The sequence below is a fragment of the Larus michahellis genome, chromosome 7 (assembly GCF_964199755.1).
Source record: "Larus michahellis chromosome 7, bLarMic1.1, whole genome shotgun sequence".
Classification (NCBI taxonomy): Eukaryota; Metazoa; Chordata; class Aves; order Charadriiformes; family Laridae; genus Larus; species Larus michahellis.
The window spans coordinates 41,396,182-41,410,256 of record NC_133902.1 but is presented as its reverse complement, the minus strand read 5'-3'; the positions used below and the strand labels follow the sequence as shown (position 1 = coordinate 41,410,256).

Sequence of the window (14,075 nt, the reverse complement as noted above, 5' to 3'; positions counted from 1 at the left end):
CAGGAAAATGGATTTGTAACTTAGGAATCCTGTCCGTCAGAGCACTAAGTAGTGTGCATAGTGGAATAAAACATTTTAAAGACAGTTGCTCGGTCTATGGAAATAGAAGAGTTAACTATTTGTACAGTTTCAGCCTGGACCCTATGGATCCAACTGTGTGTAATTGAATCTTTATCAGTTCCAGAAACTCTTGGAACCAAACCACTGTGTACAAATGGGATTAAATAAACAACAAATATGTATACATGCCTTTTCCTCCCCTTTTTTTAAATCTCCAGTGGTATTTTGGATGCTACGATGGATTTTTTTAGTGCAAGATTCTATTGAGTTTAATTGTTTAAAGTTTTATGTTAGAAAAGCTCTCTGTTGCTGTCAGTAAGCTTTTCTGGATGCCAAGTTGGGTATGGTCAGTCCTCCTGATATGAAATTACAGATATTGGTTCCTGTAGCACTTTGGGAGGACAATCTAATCTTATTTTTCCAGAAATTCTAGACTGGCAGTGAAAGTTTCAGATGCCTTTAAAAAACAAATGAGACACAAAACAATACTAATTATTCCTAGCAAAAGTTATAGATTCTAATTCCAATTCAACAATGCTCCTGCTTCATATTGACTTCTGCTAGATATTTGTTAAGCCTCTTGGCTTTCTCTTTAACTGCATGCCCTTTTAATACAGATACCTGGCTTATTGCTATTATAGCAAGGGGAGGAATGGGGGTTTGGGGAGTCATCAGAAGAAAGAGGTACATAACAGCACCTGAAGCTATTTGAGAGCTGCAGCTAATACCATACCTAGAAAAACATGCCTTGGTCAGCTGAGAGTATAATAGTTTGGATTGCTAGAAACACTGCCATCTGCAAGCAAAATTTTCTGTCACCATAATGCAGAAGGCACAACTTCCTGAAATGGCAGTTGTGCTTGTAAGTTATAGTACCACGTTGCTAAATGCAGGAGATGATGGACAAAGCAGTTCTCAGAGGAAGAAGGAAGAAAAGAATACAACACAGATTAGAGTGACCCCAGGGCCGTTTAAGTTGGCTTTACTTGGCAATCTTATAAAATTATGTGGCAGTTTCCACTACTAGTGGAGTATGCTGCACTTAGTATTTTGCAAAGCTGTCCTCCTGCTTTTGCTGAGAAACAAGAATTCATGCTAATGAAGAATACTTGTCTGTTCAGTCTTGTTTCCCCTCTAGCTTCATCTTACGTGATTTCAACTAAAGATAATTCAAAGTTCACACATCTCTTTTCCAAGAATCATTATGGAGAAAATGGGACAAAACTAAATGTTGAGTTTGTGTTCATTCCAAACAAACCACTTCCACAATCTCAGTGACACTAAAATATTAGAATAAAATGAAATGGCGTGCAAAGAGGCACAAGGGTTATACACATGAAAAGTCAACAGAAAAGAAGCTTGAAAAAATTTATTTAAGGCTACCATTTAATATCCTTAAAGCTTAGCCTTTTTATAACAAAGGTTTTAAGAGGGATATTCACTTCTCAGGCATTTGTAACTGCCAGCCCCTTACAAATAATACATATAATTAGTGATTGAATCCTTTGTGTGTAGCAGTCAACTTTTTAGAAAAATAATTTTATCATTAAATATAAATGGAGTTACTCCAGTCTTAATAAATGGAAAATATGAAGATATGGAACTGTCATAGTCTTAAAGCTGTTAAGGTAACCATCCCTTAGACAATAAGTTTTCCATATATAAACCTTTGGCAACACTAAACTATAGTACAATTATTTCCTGGCATGCACGGTGACATAGCTTTGTTACACCCAATGTAAATGACAGAATACAGATTTCAGAATCTCTTAATAACTGGCAGTTGATGCAATGAAGATCTTCATCTATCCCATTTTTATTCTGCATTTTTACTGGTATTCTTCCAAAAGGTCCCTGGAAAAAAAAGCAGCAGAAATTAGGACATATTATAAATCTCCCAAGATTTATGAAATATGTGTGGAACATATTTTTTCTGTTAAAGAGTTAGCAGATGTTAGTTCCACAGACCCCTCAATGCCTCTCTCTAATAACAAATTGAAAACAAGTATTCCTAAAGGAAAAACTCTTGAATAGTTTCTGATATATTCTTTTCCTAAATTGTTTGTTTCAACGCTGAGCTGCAAACACAAAATATTAAAATGTTAATAAAAACTGTATTTTAACTGTAGCTTCTGAATTTTTTGAGACATTATTGGTTGTTTCAGATTTCCAAGATCAACTAGTCGTTTTGGGTGCTTCAATAGTCAAAAGACTAAACGTAATTAATTTTTACAGAGTGCATATCCAACATTTTAAAAAATCTGGCCACTCACATGTGCCTTGTGTTGGCATTTTGTTGATGTTAATGTTAACAAGTAATTCTTAAATATTAACCTGTTCACAGAGCTCAGATAGAAAATGTTGCTTTTCCAACAGCATTTGCCTATATAAAGGCAAACTAAAGCGGGGTTCTTAAATAGTTAGCCATCAGGAACTCAGATTACAGTACCCTATTCCCTTAATGACAAGCCACAGTTTAAGGCAGTGTTTTATATCATGATCTTTAAAGATTTATCAATTTGGTGTAATTTTACCAACAAATATTTCTGATTTTATAATGCCCATGCAAAGGAGAGTTTTATTTTTCAGTAATTCAATATGACCTTACTTCTTGTTACATTCAGTGGTGAAACACCCCTCAAGTCAAATAGGAAACTATTAAATGGGTTCATAGCTGATGCAAAACACAAATGATATTTGGAATGAGTTCTGTTTAGTGTCTGCTTCTTGTTCACCACTGTCTGTAGTAAAGTTTCTAATACAGTTACAGATATGTCAATAGTTAAGAGAAAAATTAGCAGTGTTTTGCCTATGTGTGACAAATACATTTAAACCCCAAGTATATTAAGAATAAGACAATCCAAATTCAGGCACCTTTGGGTAACTTTGGTGTTAATCAGCCATTTTAGGAACTCTTTGGCAGCCATGTCATCAAGGACTTTGTTGATATCACTTGTGAAAGTGCCATCTGCATGTCTTCGGCCCATTTCTTCAGCCACAAGAGCTTTTTCTGGGAAACTTCAAAGGGAAGAAATTATCAAACAATTTGCAGATCAAAATAAACCATTTAAAAGGGCCTCATTATAGGATTCTAATACACCGGACATTTCCTGTGATTTTAAGGAGTTAAGGGGTTGAGCCTGATGTTATGGCTCAGTACAGCACCACACATCAGAACATCTTTTGAGGCATTATTTTAACAACAGAATAAAGCATGTAAGTCTCCCGTTACCAGATGAGGACTGTTCTTTAAGGTGAGTCTAAATTCCTCTCTAGCATTTTTTGGAAAAGCCATAGATGCAAAACCATATCTGGTCTGCAGTGTCTATGCCAAGTAGACCAGGCATCAGTAAAACAAACAGTAGATTTACTAAGAATCGTTATTTAAGAAATATCATTACTAAAACATTATGGTCAAATTTTCATACATTTTTTTCCATTTTAATTGGACTTAAGTCCTAGTTATATACTTACAATTATATTGCATAAGTATTTAGATATTAAGAACAGCAACTTTTTGGGGGGGTTAAAATAACTCGATTACAACACCTGTATAGAATCTATGTGCTTGTTTGCTGTACAATATATATTTGGAATCAGATCCTGATTCTTGCTCTGTCCTTTTTCGACTGCTGGAAAACCATTATGCTCAGGGCCTGATTTAGAAAACTTTAATTTCTCATTTCATCTCATCAAATATCGGAAGATTTTAATGGGTTCCATTAAGGTGTGCTGATGCTGAAGCACACTGTGCTCTGGGACCAATGACAGGTAGACTGGTTCTTTTCATGCAATAATTTCAGGGAAGGCTATATACAAGTTTAACCGCAAATAATACTAACTATTGGGAAGCAGAAGGTTGGTCTATGTTTAATTGTCCATCTAGGTTTCTAATCTCAGTTCATCACAGCTAGGTTGTAATCTCTCTCTCTTACAAATACTGAAATACCCTATTTCTGTTCATGAAAATAAAAAACATGTCAGAAAAACAACTGCAAGTCTGAACATCGCTATGAAGTGGCACTAGCCTTTCCCTTCTCTATATAGCTGACCTCATTTATTTAATTCTGGTTTTTCAGGAAATCATTATTTACAAAATTTATCTATTTAGTCTTCCTTGACTACAACACACAGTCTTGTCTTACATATTATATTTTATTGTTATTGTTATTTATTATTTTTATATAGTGCGAGAGACTTACATAGTACTTTACATCTGTTAGAATATATAATTAAAGGAGAAACTGAGATCCCTGCCCCGAAGAGCTTACAGTCAAAAGGCACAAATAAATACAGAATGGTTAAAAGGGGGGGAGTGGCATGTGCATGGGGTAGCTCCTACCCGTGCAGAGTTAGAAATATGATGAGACAGAAGGTGCCTGCAGGAGATTGAAGGTAAGGCCATTCTAAGTGTAAGACTATACTGAAAAGAGATGTCATGAGTGAGTAGATGAAGTGAATAGGCTTGAGAAATCTGCAATAAGTATGTGGAGAACAAGATATTAATGAAAGAAATCAGAGACATAGGTAGGTCGGAATTGTGGAGCACTGTGTCCAGGACACTGTGAACCATTGCAAAAGAAGTAGAGGTGTCTTAAAAAGGAAAATAAGTCATAGTTGTAGGAAATTATAGTTATTTTTACAGCAGCAACTTGAGGAGACTTTGTGGGGCATAGGAAGAGGAAAAGAAGTCATCAGTTACTGCTGAGAATGATCACCAGCGTATGGAGTACAGCCAATGACATTGGTAAAAACCTAACCTTGTAAAGATTGCAGAGGAAAAGATTGACAGTGAAGGGAAAAAAAGATAAAGTAATTTAAGATGACACTGACTTGAATCATCTCAATGATAGTTAAGGAGACTGTAAGCAATGTTATGTGAAGGGGCAAAGGTGGTAGGTAGAGGAAGGTCTGGTTTAGTTTTAGATATGTTGACCTTAGCTATAACTTGACCTTTTAGGGTGTAACAACATACTGAACAGGTTTGTTTTAATCTGTATTTGAACTTAATAATTTAAAGTGGTAGTCTAACACCCACAGAATATTTTCTATTACAAAAGAAAAACATGAAGTACAGCAAGAATGATCAAAAACACATCAAGGTTTCATCAGACTTGATTTCTAACTCCAAAAGCAAGGCAAAAATCTAATAGTAAGAATGGATGGATTCTTACTCTCTTCTTCCTCGTCCATTCACTAACCAAGCAATGAACTCTTTGGCAGCTTGACCTTCCAAATAAGAGGTGATATCACTGGTGTAGGTGCCTTCAGCGTGTCTCTCGAATTCAGCATGACGCTTGGAGATCGCATTGCTAGAAGAAGAGCAATACTTCTAGGAGCAGACTGCATAAGGACTTTTTTTTTTTTAACCTTTATTGATTTATATTTCCCACCCACCAGACTATAATTTTTTGTTTTAGGGAGAGGGTTTTTTTTCGCATCTCAAATTCCACTTGATATATTTTTTTTCTTGATATTTTTCAGTTCTGAAGGCATTGTCTGTAGTACGCAATACAGTTTTGTGCAGAGATGCCTGAACTAGTTTTGAACAAATCAAATCAGGTGCTGAAAGCCAATATAGCTGCATTGGAATGGTCTTTGCTAGATTAATTAGCTATGAACAACAAACTATATTGTATTCTACAGACAGGCTTTTTGTTACCTCTTGTGTTAACCTACAAATTTTCATTAAGCCACTCCTTCTACCTTCATCTTCATTATTTCTTAGCCAAACTATTCAGACTTAATTCCTTTTGAATTTACATTTTGAATTGTTTTGTGAACACCCTTTTAAACATCATTCTGACCAAGTGATAATCTTGGAAAAATTTCAAGCCTGATCACCTCCAGCTTAATAGAAAAAAACAATTGCCTCCTTTCTTCCTACACCTCATTGTGCTTCTTTCTCTGATACACCACAAAATTATGTCACAATGGCCCTTAGGAAGGCAAGCTGCACTGACAAGTAGACATATTATGGAATATTTTCCACTAATAAGTTCCCTAGCATTTCTATTTCAGAATTTGCTAATTTCTGCCCAATTTTCAGGGCCTCTAGCTCTTTCTATTACTTTTTATCTTCTTGGGATTTCACCATTCCTTCTAATTTAGTACCATCTGCACTTTTCATCAGCATGCTAACTAGAGTTGTTTGGAACATTTTTAATGAAACATTAATTTTGTTGAGATATGCTGTTTCAATTAAGCTGATACATTATTACAGATTTTTTAGTCATATTGACGTGTTTTGCTTGCAAGGATCTTTGTGATCCGGGCTATCCTCTTTGGAATTTCTGACAAAAGGAATATAGGTATTTCAATCTGTTTTGCAGTAACACTTACTGGGTTTTTGTTTTATTTGTTTCAAATTTCCAACTTGCCCAACATCCTCCAAAAACATTGTTAAGAAACAAAATTCTGGCCTCCAGCAGGTCTTGTGTTCTCCTTTCCTGTAATGAGCAGTTTATGTAACGTGGGACTGAGTGCTAGGGCTGAGGATTGTATCGTGTTTTATCAGCTCTCTGCAAATTGGTGCCTGGCCATTTCCCTTTCATTAGTCTTCTCGCTGGTTTTCTTGCTTTAGCCTTTTTCTATACCAAGTTTTTCTTTTTATCTTATTCTCTAGTCTCCTTTATTACTGGAAATATCCTTTCTGAAATCTATTCTCATCCTGTTGCATTCCTTGAAGCCATTGCACATAGCTACAGAACACAGGTGCACGAATAAGTAACATAGAGACGTTTCCTCTTTCCTTGTAAAAAGCAGGTGCAAGATAATTTCTTTTGATAGGTATTATTTCTTGGATTATGGTAACATTGTAAAGAATACTAGTTGTTTTCTTTCTTTCTTGTTTAACAGAAAAGGAACTTGAGCTGTTTTTGAGTGACAAGTTGTGGCAACTAGAATACCTTGAGAGCTGGTCCGGGAATTTGTCATTTTCTTTGTCCTCCTGTCCTTGTTGGCTGTAGTGGAATTCCACAATCATTAGATCGTTATTACCAGTACATTGCAGAGCATGCATAAGCTGATAAGATTTTATTGGTTATTATTTAAATATTATGATAAACAACCATGACTGATAGATGAATATTATAAATAATTTCAGGCTTATGGTTTTAAATTAATACAGTATCTAGAAATTGTTACTTCACACTTTAAAAACTTCCACAGGGATTTAAAAGCATTAATATCATAGATTTTTGGATTCTGTGGTCAGATCTTCACTAGAACTCAGGGCATAGACTTACATGCTTTTACATTATTCTTGCTGTCAGCTTGGTAGCTTGTGTTTAATCAAAGTATAGTTTCAGAAAACATGCCAACTCATGCCTTAACAATATACTTGTGATACTGGTAAAGTATCCAGTGGTCAGGAGAACTTAAAGATTGGCACCCTTTTCACAAATGAAACTTCAGGTCCAGAAACTGATGGTCCAGACCTTTAAATTATATTTACATATCTTATTCCTATTGAACTTAATTCATTCACCGAAACAATCTGTACGAAAGAGGCTGAGACAGTCCTTTTAGATGGCATATCAGGTAACATACTCGATAGAATAATACTACACTTAATTTATTCAAATCCTGTTGGCTGATTTTGCATGTATTCCCCATTTCTAATAACATATTCACATTGTATATAAATTTTCCGTAAGTAATTTACCTATTCGAGAATTATATATGGTCTGTGATGGGAAGCTGAAATCAAGAAACTGAATTCAGCTAGATTTTTGTCTGTTTCTGTATATGAAGATCTATAGCAATGTGAGCAAAAAGCTTACCCATTTCTTTTAGTGCTCATTAACCATTGCACAAAGTCCTGAGCTCGTCTAGTGTCCAAGTACTTGCTGTAATCACTGGTGAATGTGCCTTGTGAGTGACGTTTCACTTCATTCAGCTGTCTAGATTCATCTAATGGTTCAGACTGGGAAGCTTTGAATGATCTGTGAAAAGTTTAAACTCATTAATTGGCAGGGGTTAAGTACATTCTACAGGTGCATTGTCTTTTCTTTTAAAAATACTATTTTATACACTCACAAAGTAAAAGCAAGTGGCGTATTGATCACTAGCTGCCTAGTAAAATGAATCAACAGATTGGATACTGCACAATTACAAGGTCTTCTTGGATAGCTAAGGCAGCTATTTGTAATCCCAAAAACTTCTCTGCTGTACTTTGCAGTATTAAAAACTTTTGCCAATTCCAATGGTAGATTAAGTAAGTACTGTGTAATAGTATATAAAAAACTATCTTTAAGTCATAATGCATTTTGCTTCAAACTATAAGAAAAAAAAAGTTCAGGCCAAGTGTTTCTAGAAGTTTGATCTAAAGAATTTACCTTGATTTCTCCTCTGTCTCCTGAAGAGGATTTTGCCAGCTGCCTTGAACTATCATTAAAAGGAGCCCAGCAACAAAATAAACACTTTTCATTTTCATTGCCTGTAAAAAACAGAAATAAGGCAACAAAGAAAAATGTAATCATCTTTACATACGTCTGAATCAATTACCTCAAACAGAGACATCCTTAACACTGATCTAAACTTGAAGATATTGAGACCTTGTGAGGACGAGGTCCGTGTGCAGGAGAGGGAGACTGTATTGCCTTGGGTAGGCATTCAAAAGGCGTAGTCTCTGTTCTAGTCTTTAGGCTCTAGTCTCTATTCTAGAATGCAAGGTGAGCTGAGAGCAACTGCATCCTCACATTCTTCTGTAATAAGAAGATAAAGGTCTGTTATCTCCTTTGCTCTGTGTTCTGCTGATGTAAAGCATTAGATCTGTTTCTGTAATATTGTTTTATTGCAAAACTTGGGTATTGGCATGACTTTTATTTTTTTTCCAGCTCATTCACTAGAGAAAAAACAAAGAAAATCTCTGTCAAGAATACTGTGACATTAGCAGCTCCCCATTCTTTCCTTCTGGCCCTCCATCCTCCTTTTAAGTTTGGTTTTTTTTTTTTTTTTTTTTTTGAAATAACAGATATTGCAGCAGTAGACCTCTGGACTTAAATAATGAGATATTAATAGGTGTGACTCCTCAGAAAAAAACAACCACCAAACCACATGCTGGCTTGTGTTCAGTTCATGATGTCATATGTCAAGTTTTGCTTGTTGCACTATTGACATAATACTTTCTTTCTGCTTAAGAGCTTCCATTATGGGGCTATATGGGATATACAAGATATGGAGTATATACCTCATATTAATGGTAATAAACCAAAGCAGAAAATAGTGTCTCACACATGTAATTCTTATTGTTAGAGGTCATCTGTTGGCTTCAACCATGTAACAGAAATGGGTACATTATTATATATATCTTCCTCATGCACACTGTAATAACTCGACCAGTCTCATTGAAGTCTCATTGACTTTAATGTGAGATTATTCAGTGTAAACTAGAGTATTAAAATCCGTACAAATGCCAAGCTGTGATTCTCTTACTTGCATTAGTGACTGGTTTGCTCATGCAAGCAGTAGAGTTATAACTTCTAGTGAATAGTCACCATGGGAATAAGGAATTCTCTAATTCCCTAATTATATGTGCTACTATTGTTATTATTTAATGTAGTATTATTAGTCTGTTGACACACAATCCCCTATAGGGCAAACTCTGTTGAACAAAGAAATGCTATTCATTTTAAGCTCACAAAACCCTGTGCAAAAGGGACTTTGAGCAGCTAATGGCTGATAGACTCAAACGTGCTCTGCAGAAACAGGAAATGAGAGGAAATCTACTTACAAAATCAACTAGTATATATTGTTTGTTTTTAATTATTTTGGAGAAGAAAAGGAAATTAATTTAAAATTTGGTTAGATACTTCTGACCTTGACAAAGAATGATATGCCATTCATTCAGTGGCTAAATGCTCATTCATTGAATGATGAATAGTAAATGCTCATTCATTCCAACTTTAAAAATCAGTATGGATCACAATATTAATCTGCTGTAAAGCAACAGAAGTTGCAATGAGTTCACATCAGCAAAATGTCACTGGAAATAATTTCAACATGTACTTGGACTGATACTTGTGTATTTGAAAGAGCCCTTCTGCCATCCGTGACACTTTCCTATGGAAGTTTATGTTACACTCTGAAAAACAAAGGGAGATAGGAAAGATGAGCGCATTGAAGTAAAATGGTAGGCGGCAAAGTAAGACCCAGCCAAAAAACAACCTCCCCACTAAATGTAATCTGCACTGAACTCCAGCTCCACTGGAGGAGTTATTTATTGAAATTCAGTGATTTATAAAATAAGACAGCCTTGAGAAGCCAGGTTAACTTAACTTCAGAACTTTATTCATAACTTAAATTCATAATTTTACAGGAAAGTTCTGAAGGAATGATGCGTAGAGAAGGTGCAGATTATTCTGTTTTGAGATTTAGAGTTGGTACTGCACTGAGCAGTGCAAATGGGGGGCTATATGAACATTTCTGAAAAAGTAAACTCCTGCATCAAAACCTTACTGCTGTAAGACTTGTACTCTGCCCAGCAGATTTTTTTATGAAATATATTTCTTCCATCTATTATAAAAAAACTTATAGCTGGCAATACAAAGCTTAACTGTTGGCAGGCATTTTACCTATGGTTAGGAAGAATATATTGCTTCTGGTACTTTGTGAGGCCTATTTCTTAAGAGAATCTTAATGAATAATATAAATACTTTACTAGAATACCTCAGTGTCAGTATCAAAATATTTAAGTCAATCAAAATCTTAATCAAATCTTAATCAAAACCAGGAAAATAAATTGTGGAATAGAAGATTTTCTGGTGGATTTTACTATTAAGCAGTGGAATTGATTTCCCTCTCTCCACCAGAAGCCACTGCCAGTGATGCTTGTTTTTTCATCAGTGTGTGTGGACAATCTTTTCTGCCTTCTGTAATGTCCTGAGATTGGATTCCTAAACTTGCACATATCCTGCTATAGTAGCAACAAATACCATAGTGGCCATGTAGTCAGTCCTATTATAACCCTGACTATAGCACTGAACTCAGTGTTTCATTTGAAGCTGTAATTTGGTGGTGCAACACTGACACCCAATGTTTATCCAAAAGAATGCATAATTTCACATTTCATAGGCTTCCAACAATGGAACAAAAGCTCTGCCTATTCTTTGGGAGACAACTCTGCTGTGGTCACAAAAATGGGTTGATTGTAATGTAGTGACCCCAGTGCTAGCTGATATAGCTGTAAACAAATTAACTTAGACACCAAATAAAGTCTGGATATTGCACAATATGTAAGTAAATTTGCCCTGCTTAATGGTATGCTAGCAATTTGGTATTCTTTTACTTAACCTGAAAAAAATAAAAAAGAAAAATATTTTACAGCTGCCTGTACCTTTGTTAAACCATGATACAGATTAGACATCAAACTAAGTCACTGAGGTGGAATGAAAGAAATAGTCTAGTCACTAATCCAGCCTCCTAACAGTAATATCAAACACCAAAAGCTATTATTTTATATAAAACTTGTTAAAAAACACAACAAATTCAAAGCCCCTTGCAGTCACTAAACAGGTTTTCAGTGATTTCAATATATCTTGGATCTAACTTTTATGCCTCAGTCCTGTAGAGCTTTCAGATGTGAAGAGTCCCTGCTTTATGCCTTAAGAATATGTTTAAAGTTAAATGCATGTTTAGCTTCTTTCTAATTTTTTCAGAATCAAAATCTGGGGAGATTACAAAAAAGAAAGATGTATAAATGCAGATTTGTAAAATTAATACAATTTTCAAGTAAGAGAATCCTTATTAATAAAATAAATATTTTCAAAAGTTATTAGGCTTCTTTCAGATAAGTTCTTTAAAAAATTCAGAATCAGTTTTGTTTCTTCAATGTTTAGTACTTGCTATTGGTAACCCAAACTAGCAAGAGCAGTTTTTCACAAATTAAAGAAGCTGCAGTTTTCAAAGAAGAAATTGGTGTTTTATTCTTGGGAATATAAACATGATTTGTAGAGAAAAAGAGATGATTGGCAAAATAATATATTTAGTTTATTCCTGCTAATAAATTCATTTCCCAATCAGAAGAAAGGTTTTATTGCTTTAAGTTATTTAGGTCACCAGCAGATACTGCTAAAACCCATGCAATCTTCTTGTCAAGGTGCAGGAAAAGTAAGGCTAATCTTACACAGAACATTTTTGTTCCTATGCATATTAGACTAATGGAAATATTTTAATTTCTTTCTGATTGGAGATGAAAAACTTGACACATCTCAGTTTGAATCACCAGAAAGTATGTAACAAATATGTCTCTCAAATCTTGGTCAGAAACCTATTTGAATATTATTTCCTCGATCGACCTGATTTTGCTAGTTTTTCCAATATATTTTACTGCAGATGTCTTTTGTACCCTAAGTACAATTTTAACGAGCTTAATTTCATTGAGTTTTCAGAAAAGAATCTTTCAAAAGTCAGATTTGTATCTATTTTCAGTTTAAAAATACAAATTACGGGGTTACAGTAGTAAAAAAGGGAATACTTTCAGATGAAAACGTGTGAATGAATAAAATAGATTTCTACTGACATAAAACTGTTTGCAAATAGCAATTATTTCTAATTATAAATAGATTACTTTTTCAGGTAGATGTACTTTACCTACCACGCTATAATGCCTTGTGGAAAGTTCTGTAAAACATAACAGTTCTAGTCAAAGGAAATCCTTAGTAGGATGGAAGAGTAAATTAAATTTTATACAATAATCACAATTATTATTGAAAGACTTAAATTTTTACCTTTGTGCTATAAAATTTCATTTTCAGATCTTACAGTGATATGAAAATAATAGTTACTTAAGACAAACTAATCTAAATGTAGAGAGTGGCAATCTGTAGGGCAATGGAGTGACAATCTGTCTTGGACAGTTTTAAATCAGTATCTGTATAAACCCACTTAATTTGTTTGCATTCTGTGAATTTAATCCCCGTTGATTCATATTTAGGCAGTATCTATAAGGAATGAATATTTTTAAACTCATGTTCATTAAATATCTCTAGAGAAGATACTAAAGGAGATAAAAATATAAACATCAATAATTATCTATCTCATATTTAAGTTCTTACTACAAGGCATGTCTTTCATGGTCTCATGGTTAATCTTCCTTCTTTCACTTGTTTCTGCAACCCAAACAGTTGATTTCCCTTTTTCGGATCATCTCTCTAATTCAATACATTAAAAGATTTAAATGATGATTTCATTAACTCCAAACATTAATGAGTATAACCACAGAAGAAAACACCAATTTGCTGAAAGATCCTGCACCTCTATTGCAAACTTTGGGCAACACAATTCAGATCACGCACTCAGCTTTCTCAAACAAATTGTACTGGTAGTTCATATAAATCTTACCTTTTTATACTTTGAAGTGATACGTAGCAGTTGCAGAAAGAGCTGCTACTCTCTCTTCTGGAACTATGGCAAGCCTTGAGGATCCTGAGATCTGCCTAGCTGCCTCTTTTGCAGACTTATATATATACTGTTCAGCTCTAGTAAGCATTACGAGAGTGCATCATTGCTGACAGTTTCCTTGTTCAACTTAAAAAAAAAAAGTCATCATATTTGCTATTCATTTCATTTGATAATTTTACAAGCAATTTCACACATTCATTCTGCTTACTTTATGACATCAATGCTAACATGGATTTGCAAAAGGAGTGAGGTAGCAATGTCCAAAGAAGTAAATATCAAACAGAAGGGCATTAGGATGACAAACAGTGGGCTAAAGGTGCCTGGGATCAAGGCAGCAATTTCTCCAGATTCTGACTTGCCACATTTAACATTTAGTATTGAGCAAAATCCTAGTCCTGTTGAAATCAAAGCATCAACTTCACTTATCAGTTTTAAACTAAGGCTTACAAATTTAATACATTGTTAACAATAACCAACACAACTCCCCAAAGCCCTTGAATTATACTTCAAGTAATCTTGTGCAAATATAATGAAAATGAAGAGATGTGAAGTACTGCAGTGATGGCTACCCACTATGCCACACTATGTCCTGGTTTACCTCAAACCAAGAC

General features: G+C 34.6%; 1 protein-coding gene across 1 annotated transcript; it reads right to left on the bottom strand.

The window, feature by feature from the left end:
- Window positions 1–1,012: 1,012 nt before the first annotated feature.
- Window positions 1,013–13,501, bottom strand: GCG (glucagon). The gene is made up of 7 exons (XM_074594848.1): window positions 13,405–13,501; window positions 8,400–8,500; window positions 7,845–8,006; window positions 6,969–7,022; window positions 5,235–5,372; window positions 2,935–3,078; window positions 1,013–1,914 (listed from the first exon to the last, which is right to left on the bottom strand). Exons 2-7 carry the CDS (start codon window positions 8,495–8,497, stop codon window positions 1,890–1,892), a joined length of 621 nt encoding a protein of 206 aa, XP_074450949.1. The 5' UTR covers window positions 8,498–8,500; window positions 13,405–13,501; the 3' UTR covers window positions 1,013–1,889.
- Window positions 13,502–14,075: the final 574 nt, after the last annotated feature.

Coding starts and splice junctions, on each gene's coding strand:
- GCG (XM_074594848.1), bottom strand. CDS start 8,497: ATGAAAATGAAAAGTGTTTATTTTGTTGCTGGGCTCCTTTTAATGATA. Junction 7,023..7,844: donor ATGAGCACTAAAAGAAATGG/GTAAGCTTTTTG, acceptor ATTCCACTACAG/CCAACAAGGACAGGAGGACA. Junction 1,915..2,934: donor AACACCAAAGTTACCCAAAG/GTGCCTGAATTT, acceptor TTTTTTTTCCAG/GGACCTTTTGGAAGAATACC.